Here is a 26,628-nt window from a genome sequence, read left to right as displayed (position 1 = left end):
TCAGCCTTGTATTACATAAAGTTAAAAAGCTATAAAATTCTAGTATCAGAGAGTCCTTGCACAGTACTAAAAGGACACTTCCAGGAATTTTCCATATTTTTAATAATTTGTTAACCTTGCAGCCTATTAGTTGAAATGTTAAAGTGGAAAAATAAACAAGAACAAAAGAAAGTATAACTTTACCCATAGAACAACAATTTTGCAGCAGGATTTCCTTGACCTGTCTTTTTTATTGAAATGTTTTCTTACAATTTGTTTGGTTTGGGATTTATATAACCGTAAGCTCCATATTTTTATGATTATAGGAGAAATAAATGCTTTTTATCTGCAGGGCATGGATGATACACAGGTGCGAAGTGCTGCTACTGATATATTCTCATACTTGGTTGAATATAATCCATCCATGGTACGAGAGTTTGTCATGCAGGAGGCACAACAGAATGATGATGTAAGTAAGAAGTTAACAGAGCAAAAAATAACCAACAAGGTAAATATTATTTGCACTAACAGTAAGTATTTATACATGGGGAGCTATAACTGTATTTATTACTCATTTTTTAAAGGTTTAAGTAGTTGATGTTTGAGAGAAGTATAGCCATAATATCATGGCTTATTCTTCCCCTAAATTGGCTCCTGTCTCAGTTTATAAATTGTGTTTTACAGCATTTATTTGCTAATGCTCAACTAAAATTTCTTCTTAAATTTTTGAGATTGTTTCTTAATTCTGAAGTTAACTTGTTATGTTGTCTTGTTTAAATCATTTAATCAATAAATTTTTCTTCTGTACGTGGAATCATGAGTAACTTCCCTGGGAAGCCATTGGCTTTGCTAGGGTTAGAGTCTCAAATCATCAAGAATGATGAAGCACGGTCCTTTGGAAAGTAGAGTGCTTTCTTTACTGCCTGACCAACCTTAGGAAACAAGCTGTTTGCGCGCACGTGCGCGCACACACAGACACACATACAAACTCCATCATTAAGAGTCAGAGAATGTATCCTGATAATGTGAAAGGTGTTCCTGGAGTATATGGTACATGGCACATGTGGCAGCCCTAAATGTGTGTGCTCTGTTTTATTTTCAGATAATTAAACCAGTGATTCGATTTTTTTTTTTTCTTCCTTCCCACATAAAATCTTGGAAGTAACTTTTTACTTAAGAATGAACTAAGATATTCTGCCTTCATCTCCTTAAGGGAGGGGGTAAAAAGACAGCCTCTAAGGAAAAAAATCTATGCAGAATTCCAGCCTTTTATATTTTTACAAAATGAGAAAATAGACTTTTTATTTTTTTAAAAAATCTTAATGTGATGTTAAAATGAAATAAAATGGAGGGGGGTATAGCTTAAGTGGTAGAGCGCATGCTTCCATGCACAGGATCCTGGGTTCAGTCCCCAGCACCTCCTCCAAATAGAAATGAATAGACCTAATTACTTCCCCCTCATTAAAACAAACAAACAAACAAAAAAACAGGTAAAATGAAGTGGAATGCATAGTAACTTGTATATTTAAGACTTGTTTAAAAATTGTAATGTTAGGGTAGGTGCAGGCAAGTGCCAGTTTGAACTGTTGAATATTTTGTCAACATTTTGCTGTTATAAAATAGTCCTATCTTGAAAACCAGAATATATATATTATTAAAGATAAAGGCTATCCTTGTTGGCCCTGTAACCCCCTAGTTGAACATACATTGATGTACTTCATTCATATACAGTAGTCTTCATGATTCCTAATGTTGATCGTTATTTCCATGTACTGTCTTCATTTCCTCTTTGTCCATCCTGCGATTGCATATATAGGCAGGAGCAGGGATTTTCTCACTGAATCCCTCAATTGTTGTTTACTCCTTGGGTCAGTAAAACCAATCACAGTAGAGCATCAGGGAAAAGTAGCAGTCCCACTTTTCTATGTCATTTGGAATCTCTATAATGTATTTGTTCTCCTGTTTGCTCTCTAAATTCCATAATCTAGTTTTTCCCAATTTCGGACATTCAGGTACAACTAATTTATTCTTAAATTTATTTTAAATGGAAATGTTTTATTATTTCCATAAATGGAGAACAGATACAGTTATTATTTGCCGTAAATAGAACGAATCTATAAAAATGCACTGAAAAAACAATGCTTTAAATTCTAGCTAAATGTTAATGTTAAAGCTATGAACTGAAGGCCCATTAGCTTTCTTCAGAAGGGAGAGTTTGTTACCAAGAGGTATAAAGGATCTGTTAGCACCAAAACAAACTTTCTTTTTATTTTAATCAGGAGGATTTAAAGAAACTTTCTTTTCTTTTGGTGCTATTTAGTGTAATGTGCCTATACCATACTATTGGGAAACTGCCATGTGTCTTATTAAAGAAGTCAGTCAATCATTTAATTTTATTTGCAGTTAACAAGATAGCTAGAGCTAGGTGTATGATGTATAAAGAGCTAGGTGTATAGTGTATGTCATAGTATATGCTTTTCTCATTCTCTCTCATAATAAGTGATCCTTACTATGTGTATTTTTCTCACCAGGATATTTTGCTCATCAACCTCATTATAGAACATATGATTTGTGATACAGATCCTGAACTTGGAGGAGCAGTCCAACTTATGGGCCTGCTTCGAACATTAGTTGACCCAGAAAACATGTTAGCTACTGCCAATGTAAGCCATGGGCATTTTTCTCTCTTTCATACTAGTATAATTTTTATTGCTGGTAGGAACCAATGCAGTTAAAGTTCATGGAAGTGTTTTTGATTCCTTAGAAAACAGAAAAGACTGAATTTCTGGGTTTCTTCTACAAGCACTGTATGCATGTCCTTACTGCCCCCTTACTGGCAAATACAACAGAAGACAAACCTAGCAAAGGTAAGAGAATACAGGTTGTTAAATAAGTTCTTGTTCTTGGATTCTGAAACTCAGAGTTAGTAGTAACACAGAAGCCTAATATATTTTCAAAAGAGGTAATTTCAAGGTAAATTTTCTTTTAAAAGTGCTATCAGAGGTAATAGAAATGTAAAAGAAGATACTGGAGATACTTGTTGCTTTTTTTAGAATTTTAAAGCAATTTTTTGTTGAAGCAATATTTGTATTTAGTTTCCATTTACATTTGTGAAACAAATAGAAGGAAGTAGCTATGAGAAGATTCACATTAAGTTATTTGTACTCCAATGTGTAGATAGAGCAAAACTTATACTCAGTATTAAGCTGTTTTTATTTGCATTGGGGATTATTACGAGGTTAGGATTGTTTATTTCTGCATTTTATTCTTTTAGCTTTAGCTTGTGTGTGTGTGTTTGATTTAGAAAGTAGTTTTAGGCTCTTCATTAGGAAATTCTTTATTGAAGCTTTGAGAATAAGTAAATTATTTTCTTATAATGAATTATCAATATAGTATATTTCACTTATAATACCACTTAGAAAATAAATGTTAAATTCACCTTTTTTGGTGACTCTAGAATCAAGTCTTGGAAACGTGATACTCATTTTTCCTATCTACTTTATTCATAGTAGGTAAAGCTTGAGGCTTCTTTTGAAACCCCCATGTTCAGTTCATCAAACATTTATTGAGAACCCATTGTGTGGAAGGCACTGTGCTATATATATAATCTTTAGAGATTAAATGGGGGAAATGAAAAAAGTGAGTAATATAATTTTGGAGGCTTGCTGCCTGGTGAGGAAAATAAGCCAGCAGTTATAATTCAGTGTGGACTCATGTGCAGTAAAGGAGGCTCAAAGCACACTAGACTCAAAGGAGCTGAGAGTAATTCCACCAAAGCCAGTTGGTGTCTGGTAGGACCTCCTATGATACCTACATCTGTCGAGGGACATGTTAAAACAGTAGAGCATTCTTGCCCTTTGGAATAAAGCAGATCTAGTAGATTTGTATTCTATGTTTACCTTAACTAGTAGTAACATTTCAGACTTGAATCTTGTGAAACTAATTATTCACAGAGTTGTTTAAATTTAATAAACGAAAAAGTGTAAAGCACAGTTCTTAGCACAGGATAGGCATTCAATAGATGTTAGTTCCCTTTTCCTTAACTTTAAAATATTTGGGTTAATAGAAGGGATTGTACTTGATTGGAATTTGGGTTTCTTATATTTGGGGAGGAAAATAATAGGAGCCATTAAGTATAATTGTGTCTTGTTTTGTTTTGTTTAGATGATTTTCAGACTGCCCAGCTGTTGGCACTTGTATTGGAATTGTTAACATTTTGTGTGGAACACCATACCTACCACATAAAGAACTACATTATTAATAAGGACATCCTCCGGAGAGTGTTAGTTCTCATGGCCTCAAAGCATGCTTTCTTGGCATTATGTAAGTGTTGCTTCTGGTAGAATTATTTATTGTCTGTGTATCATCATGTCATTGTTATCTTTAGGTCTTACTGTCTGAGAAGAAAAGATGACTGATTTCAGGAGACCTAGGTTCTAATAGTAAACTACACTGATAATATACATTTTGAGCAGTTGATTTTCCTGATTCTCAATATACACTAAAGGGGTGAGAATGTATCTGCAAAATATATTAAAGTATTATATTATTAAAATAACACCTTAAATCATTTTACCTCAGTTAATTATTTTTGACTTGGCATATATAACATGACAGTCGCAAATTAGGCATTCCTGTGAGACTAGAGTCTCACACTAAATCATGAAGGACACTTTTGTAATTTGGAAAATGTATAGCCAATAGCACTTGGTTCCCAAAACATGTTCTAAGTTACAGAGTGCCTGGCACAAATACCTACAGATGGTCCATTCATTGATTCCACAAATATTTTTTTGCCAGCTTTACTGAGATATATTTGACATTATGTTACTTCACATATTTTAGAGCAGGGATGACAAACCACAGCTGTGGCCAAATCCAGCTCATGGTCTGTTTTTACAGTCTACAAGCTGAAAAAGTTTTTATGTTTTTAAAGGGTTGTTTAAAAAAAAAAACTACAGAGATCATATGTGGCTCACGAAGCTTAGAATATGGATTGTGTGGACCTTTGTGGGAAAGGTTTGTGAACTCAGAGCAACAGACAGTCTTTTAACAAGGCTGTTCTTAAAACTGACTTTCACTGTATTCTTTTAAGACCCTAGTTTTTTGAAGTAAAACATGTTTTTGAATTGGAAATAGGTTAATCAAGAATATTCTTGATCAGGAGGCAGTCAGCCTTTGGTAAGATGGCACACCAGTTTTAGGGTGCCCTAGAGGCTTAGTAAGGGATGTCTGTTGGTAACTAACTCTTGCCTTTTGGTTTTTATAGGTAAGTTTGGGTTTTTTATAAAGATATCGTAATCATCCACTAATTAGAGGCCTGAACATATACATCCATTTTTGTTATCTTTTTTTACTTTAAATATTTTGCTTAATTGATTTTTAAAATATCCTTATTATAAAAGCATTGTTTATAAGGATATTTCTGAAGTTCATTTATTCTATCAACGTTTTATCTTTAAAATAGTATTCAAAATAGAAAGTTTAATTAATTGGGATAACAGTTGTTACAGCTGAATTGGCTTTTCAGTCTAGTGTACACACTGCAGTATAAACTGAAAATACACATGGTCAGATCTTTTTCAGCCAAAAGCAATAGGTAGCATTAGTGGCATTACCTAGACTGCTAAGGACAGTAAAAAATAATTTCAGTTCTATCTTACTAGTACATATATCCATGAACTTATTAGCACATGGGAAAGAAGAACTTTTAAACACAAATTCATTTTCCTTATAAACCTATCAGCAAAAAGTGAGAGTTCCCAAAACCAAGTTGAGAGGGAGTTAATGAATTGTTCTTTAATGTTAATGTAAAGGTTCTGTTTGAGTGTGGGAAGAGTTTGAGTAGATGGGACAGAATGGGAAAACTGAGTAAATTAATTTATTTCAATAAATTTAACACCTACTACCATGTTATCTTGACTCTAAGATATGCATTTATCATCTCTCAAATCAAGGTGAGTCTTAAAATTAACAGCATGTCATTATGATTGGTAGCTTTTTTGTTTTGTTTCGTTAGTAGAAAAGGAGATTTTTTGCAATCAGTGGCATCTTAAGATTTGATAAAGCATGATCCATACCTGGTACCAGGAAAAAGATGGTCAAGACCTGGACTCAGCTGTCTTGAGGCTCGGGGTTCATTAGGGGGAGATAGTATGTAAAAATCTAAACACCACCAAAAGCACTATTTTGAGGTGTGTTTGGAAGTATAGTGGAAATGATTTATTCTACATGATTGAGGCAGATCAGGAAAATCTTGCAGAAAGAAGTAAGTTGTGTCTTGACCATGGGAGAATGCGACACTCTTGGTTGAATGCACAATTAAGATGAACAAATAAGAGTGGTGTGTTAGTGGTTATGTATCGATAGAACACACGAGTCTAGTGGGAGAGTGGCAGAAAGGCAAAGGCCTTTACTTCAGTTCTTCATCTCATTATTTTGCTTACAGTATTGCAAAGAAAATTTCTCATAGGTTAATAAGAATTACGAAGATAATCATTACAAATTAGTGAAAGTTAATATTGTAGAAAATTAAGAAGGCTAGCAAAACTCTTAGTTGTGTTTTATTATTAATATTTTCCAAACTAAGGTTATCATTAATTAAACCTAAGTCTTTCTCAGCTGATTCTCAGTGCGGCTCTCTTCCTGGGATTGAGATTAGTAACTTCTGAAAGATGCCAGTCATTAGGAATGATTTCTTTTGGACTGGCTGTATTCAATAGGAGTTTTTATCAAGGATTTCTGAAAGACCTAAATACAAACTTGAGGAAATGTAAAATATTTTCAGTCCTAGAAAAGAGTACATTGAAATAAAGTATTTTAATAAAGTGTATTTTTTTTTAAGGGAGGGTTTTATAAGTTAATTTAGATGCCCACTTGTAAGGACAAAAGATAGTGTGGTTAAATGTAAACAGTTTGTGAACTACATTTTTTATACCTTCTGGTTCTTAATAATTATACTTGTATTTAAAGACAGCTAATCAAGACTGGGTGAGAACAGAAATCCTTTCAAAATCATTTAGTCTTTTTAGGTTAGATACATGTGTGTACACACACACACACAAACACACATGCATACATATATACACAGACCAGTTTTATCAATCTTTTGCCCTTTTCCAGATTCTTGGATTTTACATTGTAGCTTTTTAGCTCATACTTCTGTGTTGTCTGGTTGTTTTATTTAAAATACGGAAATCTATCTATACGAGGAATAAAGTAAAAAATTTTTGTGGTAGATGCTTTTATTCAGCTATTATCAGTTACACGAGGCAAAAAGTCTTAAACTTATGTAAAATCTTACGTTGTGTAAGATAAAGACTAATTATTTGTTTTAGAGATGATTGAAACTAAGCATAAGAGATCCCTGACATATTAATGAAGGTTCGAGATGTGAGTGGGAGCAGAGTGCACTTCTGCAAGGAAAATCCTACAGTTGTGCCAGTTTGACCTATCCCAATTTTCTCTAATCTCCTTTGAGCAACTTGACTTCATAGAACTCACTGGTAATTTTTGAAAGTAAGTTTTTATCCAACAGCAAGAATAGTGGTTGGATATTTTTCATCCAAGTTTGTTTTGGGGGTGGCTGAGTGGAAATGACACAGTTCTTAATAAAAATAAATGAGGAGCAAAACAAAAGCCTGTTAGAACCACGTTCTGTCTACCTCAGCAGTTTTCTGAACAGAACTGCCCTTGAGGAGATAGTGGCGCCATCTGCATACTCTGGTCTTAGTACTAATTCTAAGAAGGGAGTTTTCTTTCACTAACCCAGGAACTGCATGCACAGGGTTCAGCTAGTGTGTGTTATGGTAGGACACAAGTCTCCACAAAGCCTGCAAAGTTAGAATACCAATTTTTAAAATAATAGCACTTGCCTTAATTACTAAAACCTTAAAATTTGGCCTGTTAGCATGAGCGCTAAAGTAATGATCTATATTCTAATAAATGGAACTGCCCATGTTCCTTTGTCAAGTAACGTTAAAAACAAACCAGCCAACCCAAGCTCTCAAATCATTGTTTTGGGGAAATAAACCCTTGTTAGGCTTTGACTTACTACCACATAGAAGATGACGCTTATTGTTTAAAATGTCTTATTTCTCCATGCTTATGTATTTGAAAATATTCAGTAGTTTAAAAAATAAAATGGAATTACTAGTCTATAAACTATTTTGAAACGCCCTGCCCAGAGTGTCTCTTTAGTAAGAGACACTGTTAAATGTTGGATTGTTAACGGCAGTTTATAAGCAACTGTACCTAATTGGGCATTCACTTGTGGACCTCTTTCTGCCAACTAAAGAAAAATTGAGCTGCTTTACTCCTCTGCCTTCCTACCCAGAAACCGTGTCAGCATGGTTGCCTGGCTACCTGCTCATGAAGGACTTGATTAATAACAAATTGGCAATTTAACGAGCCACTTCCATGATCTCCAAAGAAACCAAAATACAAACACAATATTTAATCTTGCCAACCGAAGACGATGTGACTGCATGAAGTGAGTATGCTTTTTTGAACTGTTTACAGTAACTGGGGCATTAACTTACTGATAATTCCATATAGGTAAAGAGGGCTTTGTTGAAGTCTAGCTGTCTCAGTATATTTAGATCTTGACGAATGGTGACTTAAGCAACTCCCCATACCTCAAGATGTAAATATACCTTTTAATCTGTAAGTTAAAGCCTAATTAATTGTAAAAAGGAAAACTAGGAAAAAATTTAAAAAGCATACTCGCTGCAGTAAACATAGAGGACCACATGTTTAAAGCATCCTCTAAACTGATTCCTAAACCACGGGAAGGCAAATTTTGGGTCACGCAGATTTCTGTGGGTTTATGTCATTTCTACAAACACATCCAAAAACAAACCATTGTAAACCCATTAACTCTGATGCAAAAATAAGAGTGTCCAAAAATAATTAAGATCAACTTATACAGTGGATTGCCCAAATCTGTTTTTTTCTATTGTTTTAAAGGTATATACAAAAGGATACACTAAGAATTTTCTCATCTTAATTAGTATGATAGGTTAATTCATTTATTAGCCCTATCTTATTTCAGATGTAAAGTACATTTTGGTCATTAGTAACTTATTTCTAGAAATCCTCTGGCTCTTGAAGACTTGTGTTCTATGATGACACACGCTGCTTTTAGAATACATTTTTCTGATAACCCTTTTGTAATCCTTACCTTTAGGTTCATATTTCTGGAAGCAATAACATCATTGCCTGCAAGAACTATGTTTATTAAACAGATTTTTTTGTAATTCTAGAAAATGAAAATATGGTACGTAATTTGAACAACAATGCCTCTGTGTTTCAGGTGCTCTTCGTTTTAAGAGAAAGATTATTGGATTAAAAGATGAGTTTTACAACCGCTACATAATGAAAAGTTTTTTGTTTGAACCAGTAGTCAAAGCATTTCTCAACAATGGATCCCGCTACAATCTGATGAACTCTGCCATAATAGAAATGTTTGAATTTATTCGAGTGGTAGGTTCTATACTTCTTAGTTAGAATTTTGGTTTTAATTGTTTATGAAAATCAAATATGCATTTTTGGTATTTTGGCTTATTTGAGACTTATAATATTTGGGGAGAATTTCTGAAAGAAAACCAATGTTACCAAAAGCTTATGAGATTCAGTTCAAACTAACAAAAACCAGAATAATTTCTCTCAGCAGCTATAAATCATTTACAGGATAGTTTGAAAACTGATTTACCACTGTCATGGTGATCATTTTAAGAAAGTAAAATTACATTTGACATAAGTATTTGGATGCGTTTTTGTTTGTTCTGTTTTTAACTTTCAGGTTTTCTGAATTTCTCTTGACTTTCCCCCATATATCTCCAAAGAGCAAACTTGATTCTTTAATGATATGGTAGGCTAGCAGTTCTTAAACACTGATGTGTATCAGAATTGTATGTGGTGCCCCTTTTTAAAAAATTATGATATACATAACATAAAAGTTGCCCTTTCAGCCATTTTTGTAAGTGTACAGTTCAGTGGTAAGTGCATTCACATCATTGTGCAGTCATCACCGCCGTCCATCTCCAGCACTTCTCCAGTGTGGTTTTAAAATATATGTGCCCAGATCCCACCCAAGACTTACTGAATAAGAATCATCTAGGGTGGGACCTGGGCGTGTGCTTCAGAAAGACCCATGGATAATTCTGAGGTATACCAAAAATCAGGGACCACTAGAGTAGCCAGTGTGTGTTGAGCCCATTTTTATTTGTTTTTCTCTAAGATTGGATAATAATTTTATGAAGTTACACTATTTTGGATGGGTTTTTTAGTTAACTACAATTAAGCCTCATATCTTGCTAAAATAGCATTTCCTATCACTTTTTATTATAATTCTTTTTTACAGGAAGATATAAAATCATTAACAGCTCATGTAATTGAAAATTACTGGAAAGCACTGGAAGATGTAGATTATGTACAGACATTTAAAGGATTAAAACTGAGATTTGAACAACAAAGAGAAAGGCAAGATAATCCGAAGCTTGACAGGTAGATTACCATGTATTTAAACCTGCTCATTCAGTGACAGCTTTATGGTGGTGGCTCTTTTTTGCTTGTTTGGCATTATTTAGCTTGGCAGGGGAGGGGGAAAGAAGCAGATAGTAGAAGTTGTAGTTTTTGCTAACGGTCAGTGTAAATGTTTTCCTGATGGTGTTAGGGTGGGTATCAGTATATCTCTAGACTTTTCCTCAGGCATGTATCAAGCTAGATAATGCAAAAGAAAAAAAGTAAAACACTGATGTGCTAGTAAGGCTTTTAGTGTCCAAAGTAAAATCAGAATTATTTGCTTTGCTTTAAGGTTACATAACGAATTTTAAGGAATCTTGTGTGATTTTTCCAAATAATTCATACTTGTGTATTTTAAAATATGTAAATTATGACTTGTTAATTCCTAATGTTAACACATTTAATAACTGATCTGTAACAGTATAATTTTAATAACAGGAAGTTTGATTCCACTAGTTAACATTAGATATAGTGGAGTGTTTTTTCTTTATATGTTGGGTAAAATCTGGTGTTTTGTCAGCCTCTATGTGTATAAGTCTGTATTAGCCCATTAATCTATTTAAGACTATAATTTGGGACAATATTTGAAGACAAGTAAGTTTTTATGAGTCTATTTTACTTTCTCCTCTACTCATAGTATGCGTTCCATTCTGAGGAATCATAGATATCGAAGAGATGCCAGAACACTAGAAGATGAGGAGGAGATGTGGTTTAACACAGATGAAGATGACATGGAGGATGGAGAAGCTGTGGTGTCTCCATCTGACAAAACTAAGAACGATGATGACATTATGGATCCAATAAGTAAATTCATGGAGAGGAAGAAATGTATGTTGAAAAGATGGGCAAGGAAAAATGAAGGCTTTCTCACTTTAGGTTTATCCTTTTTTTCTTGACAAAGTGATTAGTATCTACTTTGTATCATGACATAGATTAAGACTGTTGCTTTATAGGGTGTGAATTAGTAGCTTGTTGTGAAGATATAGATTCAGTTTTCTTAATTTGATGTGAATGCGATACTTCAGGAAGGGTAGGAACACTGAATATAACACGGAAGGTTTTCCTTCTCAGTAGTAAAGTCCAGTGGATCATGGTGCTTAGTATTTTGCAAAGCATAGTTCATAAACTGAAATTTGTGTTTCTTCCTAGCAAAGGAGTAAGCTAGTTAGTTGTGTTTTAGTGCCATCTCACTTGGGTGTATTTTAAAAAGATGAGTATGGGTGACAACTATTGACAATATTCTCATTTTTAGTAAAAGAAAGTGAGGAAAAGGAGGTGCTTCTGAAAACGAATCTTTCTGGTCGGCAGAGCCCGAGTTTCAAGCTTTCCCTCTCTAGTGGAACAAAAACTAACCTCACCAGCCAGTCACCTGCAGCAAATCTGCCTGGTTCTCCAGGATCACCTGGATCTCCAGGATCTCCAGGTTCTCCTGGATCCATCCCTAAAAACACATCTCAGACGGCAGCTATTACTACCAAGGTATGATTCCCAGGCCTACCTAAATTTAAGCTTTCTTAGCAATAATTGTTGTGACTAGAACTCCCTTTGGTTATTATCTTTTGGAACTGATTTAATATTTGTGAACTAGAGAATCATTCTCCCACCACAGCTGAACTTTAAGTTTGAGAAATTTATGAAAACTTTTGTGACCAATATGGAAGTTTAAATATATTCATATTTTGGTTTTGCATTTCAGAGCTGTAGTTTCACATTTGTATATGTCAAACATTTACAGAAATTTTACAGTTTAATTATTACTTTTATCAACTTTCCCTATTAATATCCAGATAACAGGTTTGTGGGGAGAAGATAATCTAAATATCTGGACACTCCTGACTTATTTTGCCAAGCAAGGTTTATTAAAAAAAAGAATTAACCATCTACTATCGCCAACAATTCCTTTAAGAAAGGATAAAAAATTTAACACCAGAAATGTAGGAAGGACGTAATTTCAGAATAAAGACCAATTCTTTTGGCTGCCTTATGTTGCCCTGGACTAGCAGTTAACAGACTGGCATTTGGGATTCATAGATCTAAATCAGGACTAAAGTGAGCTACAGTGATTTTTTATGAAGTACCAGAGCTACAGGGAGGCCTGGATGAAACAACAGGGAAGGGACAAGGCAGAATCACCTTTCTAACCTCTGATGATCTATCTTCTGTAGTTTTAATTTAAAAAATTTTTTAATGCATGAAGTCTTAAACACTAAATATGTTTAGCTCCTAGGTGATTTGCTAGTATCATGAACTACTTAAAATTTTATTATGGAAAATTTAGGAAATATATAATGAATTTCAGCTGCATACAGTCTTACCACCCAAAAATAACCTATTAGTATACTGGCATGGAGAGTTTTTAATTATATATATATATATACCTTTACCCAGACTTGAAAAACATGCATTTGAAAGTGTAATGGTGTCTTTTCTTTTAAATAATCCTTATTTCTGAACAGGGAGGCCTCGTGGGCCTGGTAGATTACCCTGATGATGATGAAGATGATGATGAGGATGAAGACAAGGAAGACACGCTACCATTATCAAAGAAAGCAAAGTTTGAGTCATAATAATGGCAACTGCCTGTGATCAGTACCTGTTGAGAAAACTGGTTCTCTACCCCTCCCCCCTACAAAATCTACAACAAAGCAGTGGTCTCTTGTGAATGACTGACACAGATCAGCCTCGCACACTTGACTCTGCTCATCAAGTGCCAATTCAATGGAGCAGGAGGAGGGGATATTACACACTTAGGGGAAAGACTTAAGCCTTTGAGCTCTCCAGCTTGGACCACACATTGCCCTTTTCTCAGGGAAGGAAATGGAAACAAAAAGCCAACAGGGCAGGGGTTTTTGTAAGTGGATCTCTGGATTGACTGGTCAGTTGCTACAATCAGAATATGCTTTCTCGGACCATGTTTGTGACTCAGAAGAATAGGCTTTTCTGCCATAATTCTTCACTAGTTAAGAATGCCAGCAGTTTCTTTGTATAAAGAGACCTGCCTTTAAAACCGTACATTCTGAACATTTTAGTCAAGCTACAACAGGTTTGGAAAACCTCTATGGGGGAGGGGCGAATATAAATTTCCTCTTTTTTATCTGTTCCCTTTGCCCTTCAAACTGCAGATTTTTTTTTAAGTAGGGATTGTCCCTACTTGATTAAAGATTGAGTGGAATTCTAGATGTGGTCATTTGTGTCATAATTTTTTTGTTTCATTTTGTTTTTGATTTTTTTCTCCCCTGAGTGTATGCTTAGTTGTTGCGTATATATATTTGGGACCATTAAAACTTTTTTTGATGTAATATAACCTAACGTTGTGCTGGTACCTGTTTTACCATGTGTAATTTTTGTTCTACATCACAGTTCTTAATTTGTTTAGAGTTTTATGAAAGATGGTATAGTTTTTATTGACAAAACAAAGTAATCTTACAACTATGTGCATACAAAAAGCAATACTATTTTGTGACTAAATATTTTATATTAAAATTTACATCAACTGTCTTGAGAATTCAGGGAAATAGTGTGGAATTTAAAATTTCAGCAGTTTTGTTAAACCTAGAAACGTGAAATTAGTATTCCAAAGAGATTCTGAAATTTCATTTCTTGGGAAAATGATGGTACATTAAATCAAAATTGAGGATGGATGATTTAAAAATAACATATTTGACTTTTGAATAATAAAAAGAAAAGTGAAGAGTAAGAGAAACTGTATTAGTTGTATTTTCTTTCTCTTTTCTTTAACTATTCCCTTTGGAATACCAGTTGGAATTGTAAGTGGTGGTTCCTAAATAAATACCTGGCCAGAGGACCATCAGATATCACCTTACTAAGACAGTATTTTTAAATAGGTTCTTTTTATTGTCTTAGGTGTGCTAAAATTCTTTTGAGGAGATGAAAGTAAGTATCTCCATTCCACATATCTTTACTTTTTTAAAGTGAAGATTTTAGAACTTAATAAAACAATGTATTTGCAAATGTGAATAAAAATTCATATCCAGGAAAAGGATACTATTTTAAGTATCATATACTTAAACTCATAAACTGGATAATCTAGCAAGCACTGTGTGCTTCTACCTTAGCTCGTCTTTTGCTTAGCTCTTAGTAAGCTGTGGTACCAAAAGCAAGGTTATATGGAATAGTTGAATAGAAAACCAGAAAGCAACAACTTGCTACAGTCATGGAAAGAGTTTTATTGTTGGCTAATAATTTTTAACAGAACTTTGGGTGCATTATTAACTATAAGAACTTACATGTATTTCACTATAGTACAGAGCTACTTCTGAGTCACAAGTTCTGGCAATTAATTTTAATCAACTTATCTTGCAAATAAAGAGAAGAAAAACTTAATAGGATCTAACTTAACTATATTATGTCTTTTATTATCTAGAAAGTCCCATGTGAAATGTTTGTGCCTTACACATCCAGCTTAAACTGACCTTTCTGATTGATTTGTGGAACACTTAACTGGTCTTGGTATTCTGGGGGTTCTCGAGTAGTGGGAAGAAGCATCCCTTATTTTCATGGATTGTCTGGTATCTTTTTAAAAAAATAGATGTTAACTCTTGGCGTTTAATAAGAGGTGCCCTTTCATTGATGGATTGTTGCATTTCTCTACTGATTATGGTTACTGAAGCAGAAACTTGACACAAGTTGCTATATTAGGAGAAGTGAAGTCTAAATCGCTTCATGGAGGTTTCATGTTTCATGGAGGAAGACTATCAGCAATAAATTTCTAGAAACACAGTACTTGAATTGACAGTTCCATCTGACTCAAGTCTATGCTTTTAGGCATAAATACTATCTTGATAACTGATGTGAATAAAATGATATAGTTATTTTCCATTTTAATGATACCTATTGGTTCTTTTACTCATTTTACAACACTTAAAAATTTTATTTCCCAGTGTGATTATCTAACAATTTCCAAAAAAGACAGATTTATAACTACTACAGAACACACCATGACCCCTGTCCTGTCTAGGAATGCTACTCTGGCTTTTTTTTTTTTTTTTTTTTTTAATGAAGCCTGATGGGTTTCCCCCGCCTGACTGTACTCAGATCCTGCTTGTCATCTTCTCTGGAAGTCAACTTTGTGAATCTGGTAATGAAGGGAAGGCAAGGGATAGGGGGCATTCTTCTGTTTTCTTAATTTAAGCAGCTGGCCTTTGTAAAGCTTGCAAGATTAGAACAGCAAAAAGTTTAAGCTGGACGGTTTCTTCAAATGAATAACCATAAGTTGTCAGCATATTTCTATTCATAACTTTGTTTAAACAGCATTGTCAGAATTCCTTTGGGGGAAAATTTAGGACCGTCGGATTCTTTATAGATACAAGGTTATGTTAACTTTTTCTGCTATAACATCCATTTTGAGCAAGAAGATTATAAACACAATTTTATGGGAAGGATTATTGTGTACCATTTTAGTGGAACACTGAGACATGAAGAAATGGGGCAGTCATCACTATGTTGTGATAATCAATGCTAAATTAATTTTTCTTTGATCTTAGTGCTTCATCTTGGCTATTTAGAATGGTAATTTTAAAAACCGTAGAGAGTCTTCAGATAGATAAATGTTCTTCCAACTGCTGGAGTCGGATGTCTTGCTCCTTAAAATAAACTGGTTGGAGAGATGACTTTCCCTGACCTTTTCACTCTCCTAGGTAAATTCTTCCATGGACTTGTAGGACGTAGTGATTTCTTCAACATAATGCTAAATGGGTTTTTGTTTAACTTAATTATACTCTCACCATGGTTTAGGTCACATCCTACCTGCAAATTGAATGGACAGACCCTTTACAATCCTTATATTACTTGACACTTAGGCAGCATTTGCTACTATCCACTGTCTTCTTTATACCTTAATCTCTTGGCTTCTCTAACATGTGCTTTAACATTTCTGACCTTTCTGTCTTTTGATACCTCTCTTCTTTACTTTACCTCTTAAATGCCGGAAGGGTTCCATCTTGGGTATTCATCTTCCCAAGCTCCAGCCAGCCACATTACTTACATGTCCCTGATCCAATCATGCTGTGCCCTAGAAGACTGCCTTAACCTGTCACGTGCCCCTCTGAATGCTCCTCTTGCCCTGCCTGTCATTCAGAAGTGTTCTGCTGACATTCAGCTCCTTCCTTGAAGACCGGGTTTATATCCTTTTCGACTTTATCTCTAGTGCCTGGCATGATACCCAGCCCACAAATGGGTCTCCAGATGTTACTGGATGAATGAAGGAAACTGAGAAATGTGCACACAATACACAGACTGGGAGAGTCTTTTAGCTGATGCCCTTAGACACAGTTTGACTCATTCTTGACCATAAAATTCTCCCTGTGGGTATAAGGGAGGACTTAAGACCTCTATCCTGCCCGTTGTACCTTTGAGCTTTAGGCTAGTAACACTAGCAAGGGGATATTTTTGGTTCATACAATTAACCTATCTTGAGTCGTTTAACAACTACTAAAATTCTACTTAAGCTTCACTGGTCTACTCATCCTGGGCTCTAGCACCTCTAACTCTTAACTTTCTTATTGGTCTGTTGATCATAGGTCTTCACATATAAGTACAGACCTCTTCCTTTTATTGCGGGACCTAGCCATAAGCTGTAGATTTCACAAACCTCTCATCTATTGGTCTGATAGTTACTGTATTAAATCTCATGCTTTTCAACTTTTATATATTGTTCTATTTCCTAGAATGTGAGTTCCTAGAAGGCAGGTCCAGATTCATGTGATTACATATAGAAGTAAATTGGTTGGGTAAATAGATTTCCTATGTAAATTCAAAGGAGACTTAATAGGAATTATAGAAGAGATGCATTTTCTTCGTTTCTGAAAGGGTAACTCATTTTAGATAAAGAGCTTGAAGAATATGATCACTCAAATTGTAGCACTGCATTCTAGCATTAAATACCTTTACACAGGAATGTGCTTCTGCTGTGTTGCAGAAAAAAGATCAATTAATTTTACTTTAATGCTAACTCATTTGTAAAGAAATTGCTACTTGAGGTTTTCTTACCCTTACTTCTAAAGTACTGTTCTGGAAGAAGAGGAAATAATGACATTTTATTAACCAACCACCGAGGTGGTTTTGTTTAACTCACTGTGAGAAGTAGGTGTCTCACCAAAACCAAGAGCCCAGAAAAATCTGGCTTTTAGAATTCTTGGATGGCTTTCAAAAAGTTAATGTGGTTTCAATTGTTATTAGTGAAAACTTCTTCACCCAAAACCTTCCCATTCAAGTCCCATCTGAGGACCTACTTTGGAAGACTAGGATGGGGGAGGGGAATAGAAGGAACAAGAGGTTGAGTGCTCAAGAAACCTCACTCAAAATATGTGCTCCATGCGTGTTGATTAGCCAAAATTGATACCAAGTACATTTCCTGGGGAAAGTGGGGAGAAGTTGGCAGACAGAGAAAAGGTATAATGGTAATAACAGCATAGTCAGAATGGCCTGGGTTTAAATTCTTACTCTGCTACTGAGACATCAGACAAAGTTCCTTGAGCCTCGGTTTTCCCATATGTAATGGGAATAACATTACAAGTGTGAGGACTGTAGAACAGACATATATATAAAGCAGCTAGCCCAGTGGCATATGGTCAATAGATGGCAACTATTTAAATTAATGTTACATTAATATAGTCCAGATCTGGAGGGAGATGGTTATGGTACTGATTTTGTCTTTAAAACTTGAAACTCTGTTTTTAGGAGTCATTCAGAGTCTATGGAGTAGGGAAGATGAAGAGGGGTGGTCAATGTCCTAACGTATTGGTTAAAATTAGAAATTTAGGAATGGCAGCATGAGAAGCTTGGCAAATCTGCCCCACAAAAAGTAATTTAAAAACTGGATAAAATTGTCAAAACCAACCATTTCAGGGTTCTGGAAATTAGCCAAAAGTGTATAACAAATCAAGAAGAGTTAATTCAAAAATCTTGGGGTTTTCTCCTTGTGGTGGTGGCTCCATAACAAAGTATAAACTTCAGCAGCATTTAGAAAGTTTCTTCTCTTTGACCAAGTATTAGTTGAAAATGCAGCTGAAATTGTAACCAAAGGAGGCATTATGCTTCCAGAAAAATCTCAAAGGAAAGTACTGCAAGCAACAATAGTAGCTCTTGGATCTGGCTCTAAAGGTGAAGAGATTCAACCAGTTAGGTGTGAAGGTTGGAGATAAAGTTCTCCTAGAATATGGAGGCACCAAAGTAGTTCTAGATGACAAGGATTATTTCTTACCTAGAGATGGTGACATTCTTGGAAAATATGTAGACTGAAATAAGTCACTATTGGAATGGCATCACATGAAGCTGCCCTGAAGTTCTGAAATCTTTTCATCATGTAAATAATTTCCACATCCTCTATTTTATAATAAACTAATGATATACAAACTAATGACATCCAGTGTTTCTAAAATGTAGTTTCACTGTACTGATAGAAACATTTCCAAATAAAAATATATAAATGAAAAAAAAAAAGTGATTAAAAACAGTGAGAGTCTATGGTATTTTGGCGTGAGGTTACCCCCATCCCCACCTCTCACTACTTCCTTAGCTCAACCAGCTAGGTAGGTCTACCAATCCAGGACAGCTCTGAAACAGGCAGTTTCACTGCTGAAAATGGCTGACTTGATCTGGAGCGGAAGAAAAAACACACTCCCTTGGTTCATAGAAACAGCAGCTTGACCAAGAAAAAAGAAGACTCAAATTACTAAAATCAGAAGTAAAAGATATTCAGTTGGGACACTGTTACAGAAATGAAAAGGATTATAAAGGAATACTGTGAATAATTGTATACCAATAAATTAGATGAAATGGACAAATTTCTAACAAGACAAAATACTGTAACTCAAGAAGAAAAAGACAAAATTCTGAATAGACCAATAACAAGTAAGGAGGTTGAATCAGTAATTAAAAACATCCCAGCAAACAAAGGTCCAGGGCCAGATAGATTCACTAGTGATTTCTACCCCTCCCACATACACACAAATTAATACCATTCCTTTTTAAAGTTTAGAAGAGGAGGGAACACTTCTGAATTTTACAAGGCCAGTGTTACCCTGGTACCAAAACCAGACAAGGATACCACAAGAAAAGAAAGTTATAAGCCAATGTCCCTGATAAACATAGATGTAAAAATTGTCAACAAAATACTAGCAAACCAAACTCAACAATACATTAAAATGATCATATCCATGGTTAAGTGGGATTTACTCCAGAGATGCAAGGATGGTTCAACTTCTGCAAATCAATGTAATAAATCACATTAGCAAAATAAAGAATATCATAAGATCATCTCAATAGATGCAGAAAAAGCATTTGACAAAATTCAACATTTATGATAACTCTCAACAAAGTGGGTACAGAGGGAATGAACCTCATAATAAAGGCCATATATGACAAGCCCACAGCTAACCTCATACTCTGTCAGGAACGAGGCAAGGATGCCTACTCTAACCATTTTTATTCAGCGTAATACTGGAAGTCCAGCCAGAACAATTAGGCAAGAATGAAATAAAACTATTTGCAGATGACATTATATAGAGAAAATTAAAGATTCCATCAAAAAATAACTGGAACTAATAAATTCAGTAAAGCTGCAGGATACAAAATAAATATACAGAAATTGGTGGTGTTTCTAAATACTAGTAAGAAATTATCAGAAATAAATTTAAAAAGCAATCCCATTTACAATTGGATCAAAAAGAATAAAATATCTAGGAATAAATTTGATCAGGGAGGTGAAAGACCTAAGCAATGAAAACTTTAAGATATTGATGAAAGAAATTTAAGACAAATAAATGGAAAGATATTCCATGCTCATGTACGGGAAGAAGCAATATTGTTAAAATGTCCATATTACCCAAAGCAATCTACAGATTCACTGTAATCCCTATCAGAATTCCAATGGCATTTTTTTCACAGCAGTAGAAAAAACTACAATCGGTATGGAACCACAAAGACTCTGAATAGCCAAAGTGATCTTGAGAGAGAACAAAGCCAGAAGCATCCCACTTCCTGATTTCAAACTATATTACAAAGCCGTAGTGATCAAAACAGTATAATATTGGCATAAAAACAGACACACAGATCAAAGGCACAGAACAGAGCCCAGAAATAAACCCACACCTATACAGTCAATTAATTTACAACTGAGTACTCAATATATAATGAATGGGGAAAGAACAGTCTCTTCAATAAATGGTGTTGGAAAAACTGGACAGGCACAAGCAAAAGAATGAAACTACACTTCTATCTTACCCCATACACGAAAATTAACTCAAAATGGATTAAAGAATTAAATGTAAGACCTGAAACCTCAAAACTCCTAGAAGAAAACATAGGTGTTAAGCTTGTTGATATCAGTCTTGACTCTGATTTTTTTAGATTAGGCAACAAAAGCAAAAATAAACAAGTGGGACTACATTAAACTAAAAAGCTTCTGCACAGCAAATGAAACTATCAATAAAATTAAAAGGTTAACTTATTACATGGAAGAAAATATTTCCAACTCATATACCTGATAAAGAGTTAATATCCAAAATATATTATGAATTCATATAACAAAATAGCAAAAAACAAACAACCCAATTTAAAAAGCAAGCAGAGGACCTGAATAGACATGTTTCCAAAGGAGACACACAAATTGCAAGAAGCACGTGAAAAGGTGCTCAACATCACTAATCAGGGGAATGCAAACCACAACCACAACGAGATATCACCTGTTAGAATGGGTATTACCAAAAAGAGAAAAGGGTTGGCAAGAATATGGAGAAAAGGGGACCCTCGTACACTGTTGGTGGGAATGTAAACTGGTACAGCCACTATGGAAAACAGGATGAAATTTCCTCAAAAAATTAAAAATAGAACTACAATATGATCCAGCAATTCCACTTCTGGTTATTTATTCAGAAGAAAAGATATATATACCACCCTTCTTATTCATTGTAGCATTATTTACAATAGCCAAGACATGGAAGCAACCCAACAACCATCAGTGGATGACTAGATAAAGAACATGTGGCACATATATACAACGGATATTATTATTCAGCCATAAAAAAGAAGGAAATCTTGCCATTTGTGACATGGATGGAACTTGAAAGCATTATGCTAAATGAAATAAGTCAGACAAAGACAAATACTGTATGATCTCACTTATATGTGGAATTTTATAAAAAATAAACCAAACCAAACTCATAGTTACAGAGAACAGACTGGTGATTGTCAGAGATAGGGGATGGAGGGTAGGCAAATTGTTGAAGAGGGCCACAAGGTACAAACTTCCAGTGATAAAAATAGTCACGAGGATGTCATGTATGGCATAGTGACTATAGTTAGTAATATTGTATTGTATTTTAAGATCTACTTTCAGCAACTTTCAAAGTTCTCATCACAAGAAAAAAAAATTGTAACTGTGTGGTGATGGATATTCACTAGACTTATTGTGGTGATCATTTTGCAAAAAACAAATACTGAATCATTATGTTGTACACCTGAAACTAATATAAAGTCATTTGTTAATTGTATCCATAACAAAAAAGAACCAGACAATTTGAGCACATCTACATAACAAGTGAAGAGATTGAATTATTGATTTAAAAAACTACGCACAAAGAAAAGTCCAAGCCCAAATGGTTTCAAAACTGAGTTCTCCAGTTTTTCACAAACTCCTCCAAAAAAACTGAAGAGGAGGGATCACTTCCCTACTCGTTTTGTGAGGTCAGTATTCCTTGATCCCAAATCTAGATAAAGACATCACAGGAAACAATATCTACATAACAATATCTTATGCATATGGTCATAAAAATTCAATAAAACATAAGAAATGTATCCTGTAACAAATAAAAAGAATTATACACCATGGCTAACTGGGATTTATCCCAGGAATGCATGGTTGTTTACCAGCTGAAAACAAAAGAACAAAATACAAAAACTACATGATCATCTTCAAAGACACAGGGGAAAAAAGCATTTGACAGAATTCAACTCTCATGATAAAAATGCTCAACAACCTGGGAAGAGGGAATGTCTTCAATCTGATTAAGACCATCTACAAAAACCTACAGCTAACATCATACTTTAATGATACAATAATGGATGTTTTCCCCCTAAGATCAGAAAAAAGGCACAGATATCTGCTTTTGGTACTTCTATTCAATATAGTACTGGAGGTTCTAGCCAGGGAAATTAGGCAAGAAAATCAAAGGCATCCAGGTTGGTAAGGAACAAGTAAAATGATCTGTAGATGACACAATCTGGCATGTAGAAAATGCTAAGGAATCCACTATAAAACTGTCAGAACCAATAAATAGGTTCAGCAAAGTTTCAGGAAACAAGATCAATAAATAAAAATCAATTACATTTCTATACATTTGCAATGAATGATACAAAAATGAAATGAAACAATTCCACTTACAACAGTATGTGAAATTAGGAACAAATTTAACAAAAGAAATGCAAAATTTATAACCTGGAAACTATAAAACATTGTAGAAAGAAAGATCTAAATAAATGGAGAAACATCCCACACTTATGGATTCAAAGATAATATTGTTATAGAAATACTCCTCAAATTCACTTACAGAGTCAATGCAATCCCTACCCAAATCCCCAGCTGACTTTTTTAGAAATTGCAAAGCTACTTATAAAACGTATATGGAATTGCAGGGGACCCAAAATAGCTAAAACAGCCTCCAAAAAGAAACATAAAGTAGGAGGGTGCACGTCCAAATTTCAAAACTTACTAGAAAGCACAATACCACACAGTACCAAAAGAGGGTGTAGTACTGATGTACAGAAGTACAGACCAATGAAATAGAATTGAGAGTTCAGAAATAAAACCATACACCTACGGGTCCACTGTCTTTCAACAAGGACACTGCTATTGGCTGAAATGTGTTCCCCCAGAATTCATATGTTAAATCCAAACTCTCAAGTATCTCAGAGTGGGAAAAATAGTCTCAAGTCATATACGTGATAAGAGACTTGTAGCTAGAATCTATTCACCCTTTCATTGCCAGGTGGCCTCTAGCATGAGCCCCCGTTTTGGCAAAGGTGGATGTACTGTAAAGATGCAGGATCAGAGGACATCTCACGGTAGAAACATGTTCGATGGTGTCTGGCAGAGTATATGGGGGGTGGAGGGGAAACAAGGCTTGACAGGTACAGGCCCACCCAAGTGTCACAGAGTGAGTAGCCACATGGCAGGAAGAAGTCAAGAGGGCGATCCTCTGAGCCCCAGACCATGCTGGTTCACCTCAAAACTCCAGACTTGTAGTATGTTCTCATTTGTAACGGTCCACAGGTGAAACTAGTGTTTATCGTTCAGTATATGACAGTGAGCATATTCAACAAAGGCTTACTTGTGTAAGGGGATTTTTTTAAAAGTCAACAGGAAAATGACTTCTCCACGTGGCCATTAAAAGAGTCACCTCAAAAATCTCTGCTCATATAACCAAAGCTGAACAGGACAACGCGTTTTTAGAGCCTGTTGCAGACTATGACCGGTGTCCTAACTCTGGCGTTCTGAAAACATCATTTTATGATCAAATGTTCAGACCTAAGCACTTGTTTCCCCACCACTCTACCAACAAAGGGTGTTGTCAAGCTTGAGTCTTTGCAATCTGATCAGTGAGAAATGGAATCTCAGTGTAGTCTACATTTGCATTTCTCTGATTGTGAGTGAACTTGATTATGTTTATAGGCTACCTTTTAATATCTATTTGTGAATTACCTGTTCAAATATCTTTTGTCCACTTTTAAGCTTTTCCTCTAAGATGAGTAACAAGGCAAGGATGTCTGCTTTCACCACTTCTATTCAACATAGTACTAGAAGTTCTAGCAAGGGCAGTTAGGCAGGAAAAAGAAATAAAATACTTTCAAATTGGGAAAGAAAAGTAGAATGATCTGTTTGCAGAAAACCATTGATTTTGCAAAAAAAAAAAAAAAGGCTCTTAGAACTAGTAAATCAATTCCACAAAGTAGCAGTATATAAAATTAACACTCAAGAAAAAATATGAAAATGAATATATGTATGTATATGCACGACTGGGACACTGTGCTGTACATCAGAAATTGACACATTGTAACTGACTGTACTTCAATCAATCAATCAACAAAATGACAACTCAAAAAAAATTAACACTCAAAACTTATCTGTGCTTCTACACTAACAATCAGAAAAGGAAATTAGTAAAACAGTTTCATTCTTGATAGCATCAAAAAGAATACATGATTAGGAATTAATGTCCTTAAGGTGAAAGACTTGTACAATGGAAACTACAAAGCTGCTGAAAGAAGTCAGAAAAGACAAATAAACGGAAACACAACCCATGTTTGTGGATTTTAAGATTTTTAAAATGTCAATTTAGTTGACCCTTGAACAACATGGGCTTAAACTGCATGGGTCCACTTACATGCAGATTTTTCTTCAATAAATACATGCTACAGTACTACCTGATCTGAAGTTGGCTGAGACTGCAAATGTGGAGTCTCAGTTACAGAGGGCCGACTGTAAAGTTATATGCAAATTTCTGACTATGTAGGGGTCACTGCCCTTAACCTCCATGTTGTTAAAGGATCAACTGTATTACCAAAAGCAATGTATAGATTTAGTAAAATCTCTACTAAAATCCCAACAATGTTTTCAGCAGAAATAGAAAACACATCCTACAATTCATATGGACGCTCAAGGGACCCCCAAATAATCAAAGCAAAAATCCTCAACAAAATACTAGCAAACCGAATTCAGCAGCACATTAAAAAGGCCATTCACCACAATCAAGTGGGCTTTATCCCTGGGATGCAAGGATGGTTCAACATACACAAATTAATCATTGTAATGCATCCTCTTAATAGAATGAATGAAAAAAATCATACGATTGTTTCAATAGATGCAGAAAAAGCATTTGGCAAAGCTCAACATCAACTTATGATTTTAAAAACTCTTAAAAATTAGGTATAGAAGAAATGTACTTCAACAAAATTAAAGGTCATATATAGCAAGTCCACAGCTAACATCATATTCAATGGTGAAAAGTTGAAAGCCTCTCCTTTAAGATCAGAAACAAGACAATGGTGCCCACTGTCACCACTCCTATTCAACAGAGTACTTGAAGTCCTGGCTAGAGCAATTAGGCAAGGAAAAAGAAGGCATCAGAATTGGAAAGGAAGAAAAAGTTGTCCCTATTTGCAGATCACATGATTTTATACATAGAAAATCCTAAAGACTCCCCTCAAAAACTGCTAGAACTAATAACTGAATTTAGTGAAGCTGCAGGATGCAAAATTATCATACACGTATCAGTAGTATTTCTATATACTAAGAATGAATTATCTGGAAAAGAAATAAAGTGACCTCATTTACAATAGCATAAAAAACAAATACTTAGGAATACATTTAATCAAGGAGGTGAAAGACCTAATCACTGGAAACTATAAGATACTGATGAAAGAAACTGAAGAAGACACAAATGAATGGAAAAGTATCTCATGTTCATGGATTGGAAGAACATTGTTAAAATGTCCATACTACAGAAGCCATGTATAGAATCAAGGCAATCTCTATCAAGACTCCAATGGCATTTTTTTTTTAATGAAAGTAGAAAAAAAAATCCTAACACTTATATGGAACCACAAAAGACCTTAATAGCCAAAGCAATCCTGAGAAAGAAGAATAAAGTAGGAGGCATCACATATCCTGATTTCCAGCTATATTTTAAAGCTATAGTAATCAAAACAGTATGGTACTGACATTAAAAAAAAAAAAAGACACATTGGAAAGAGACCAATGGAACAGAATTGAGACTCCAGAAATAAATCCATGCATATACAGTCAAATAATGTCTGACAAGGAAGCCAAGAATACTCCATGGAGAAAAGACAGTCTCTTCAATAAATGGTGTGGGGAAAATTGCATATTCACACTCAAAAAAATTAACTCGTGACACAGGAAGATCCTGAACTCACCTCCTCCCACGGACACACAGAATCTTCAACTACGTATGGAAATATTTCCTCTGAAACAGACCTGAAAACCAGCTGATCAACACTTCACATCAGGCAAATGACAAAAAGGAAACATGGAAGCAGGTAGGAAAGGCTGAGACACAATCTTGCCATAAACCCCTCCCGTGGCATGGC

The 26,628-nt window shown here is 34.9% G+C and overlaps 1 protein-coding gene and 1 pseudogene across 2 annotated transcripts in view; both read left to right on the top strand.

The window, feature by feature from the left end:
* PPP4R3A (protein phosphatase 4 regulatory subunit 3A) overlaps positions 1 to 13,680 on the top strand; it is a 34,818-nt gene extending 21,138 nt beyond the window's left edge. The window contains exons 7-15 of one of the 2 annotated variants that reach the window (XM_031454201.2): positions 332 to 448; positions 2,511 to 2,642; positions 2,744 to 2,846; positions 4,144 to 4,302; positions 9,293 to 9,462; positions 10,343 to 10,485; positions 11,141 to 11,331; positions 11,756 to 11,982; positions 12,960 to 13,680. In XM_031454201.2, the coding sequence (XP_031310061.1) occupies positions 332 to 448; positions 2,511 to 2,642; positions 2,744 to 2,846; positions 4,144 to 4,302; positions 9,293 to 9,462; positions 10,343 to 10,485; positions 11,141 to 11,331; positions 11,756 to 11,982; positions 12,960 to 13,070 (1,353 nt within the window). In that variant the 3' untranslated portion in view covers positions 13,071 to 13,680. Of the gene's footprint in view, positions 1 to 331; positions 488 to 2,510; positions 2,643 to 2,743; positions 2,847 to 4,143; positions 4,303 to 9,292; positions 9,463 to 10,342; positions 10,486 to 11,140; positions 11,332 to 11,755; positions 11,983 to 12,959 lie in introns of both variants that reach the window. The other variant, XM_031454200.2, reaches the window with a different exon arrangement.
* A 4,790-nt stretch (positions 13,681 to 18,470) lies between these two features.
* On the top strand, positions 18,471 to 18,878 carry LOC105096160 (10 kDa heat shock protein, mitochondrial-like; annotated as a pseudogene).
* The last annotated feature ends 7,750 nt before the right edge of the window (positions 18,879 to 26,628 follow it).

Source organism: Camelus dromedarius, chromosome 5, assembly GCF_036321535.1.
Source record: "Camelus dromedarius isolate mCamDro1 chromosome 5, mCamDro1.pat, whole genome shotgun sequence".
NCBI classification, from domain to species: Eukaryota; Metazoa; Chordata; class Mammalia; order Artiodactyla; family Camelidae; genus Camelus; species Camelus dromedarius.
The sequence above is the reverse complement of the archived record's forward strand: the minus strand, read 5'-3'. Positions and strand labels throughout refer to the sequence as shown.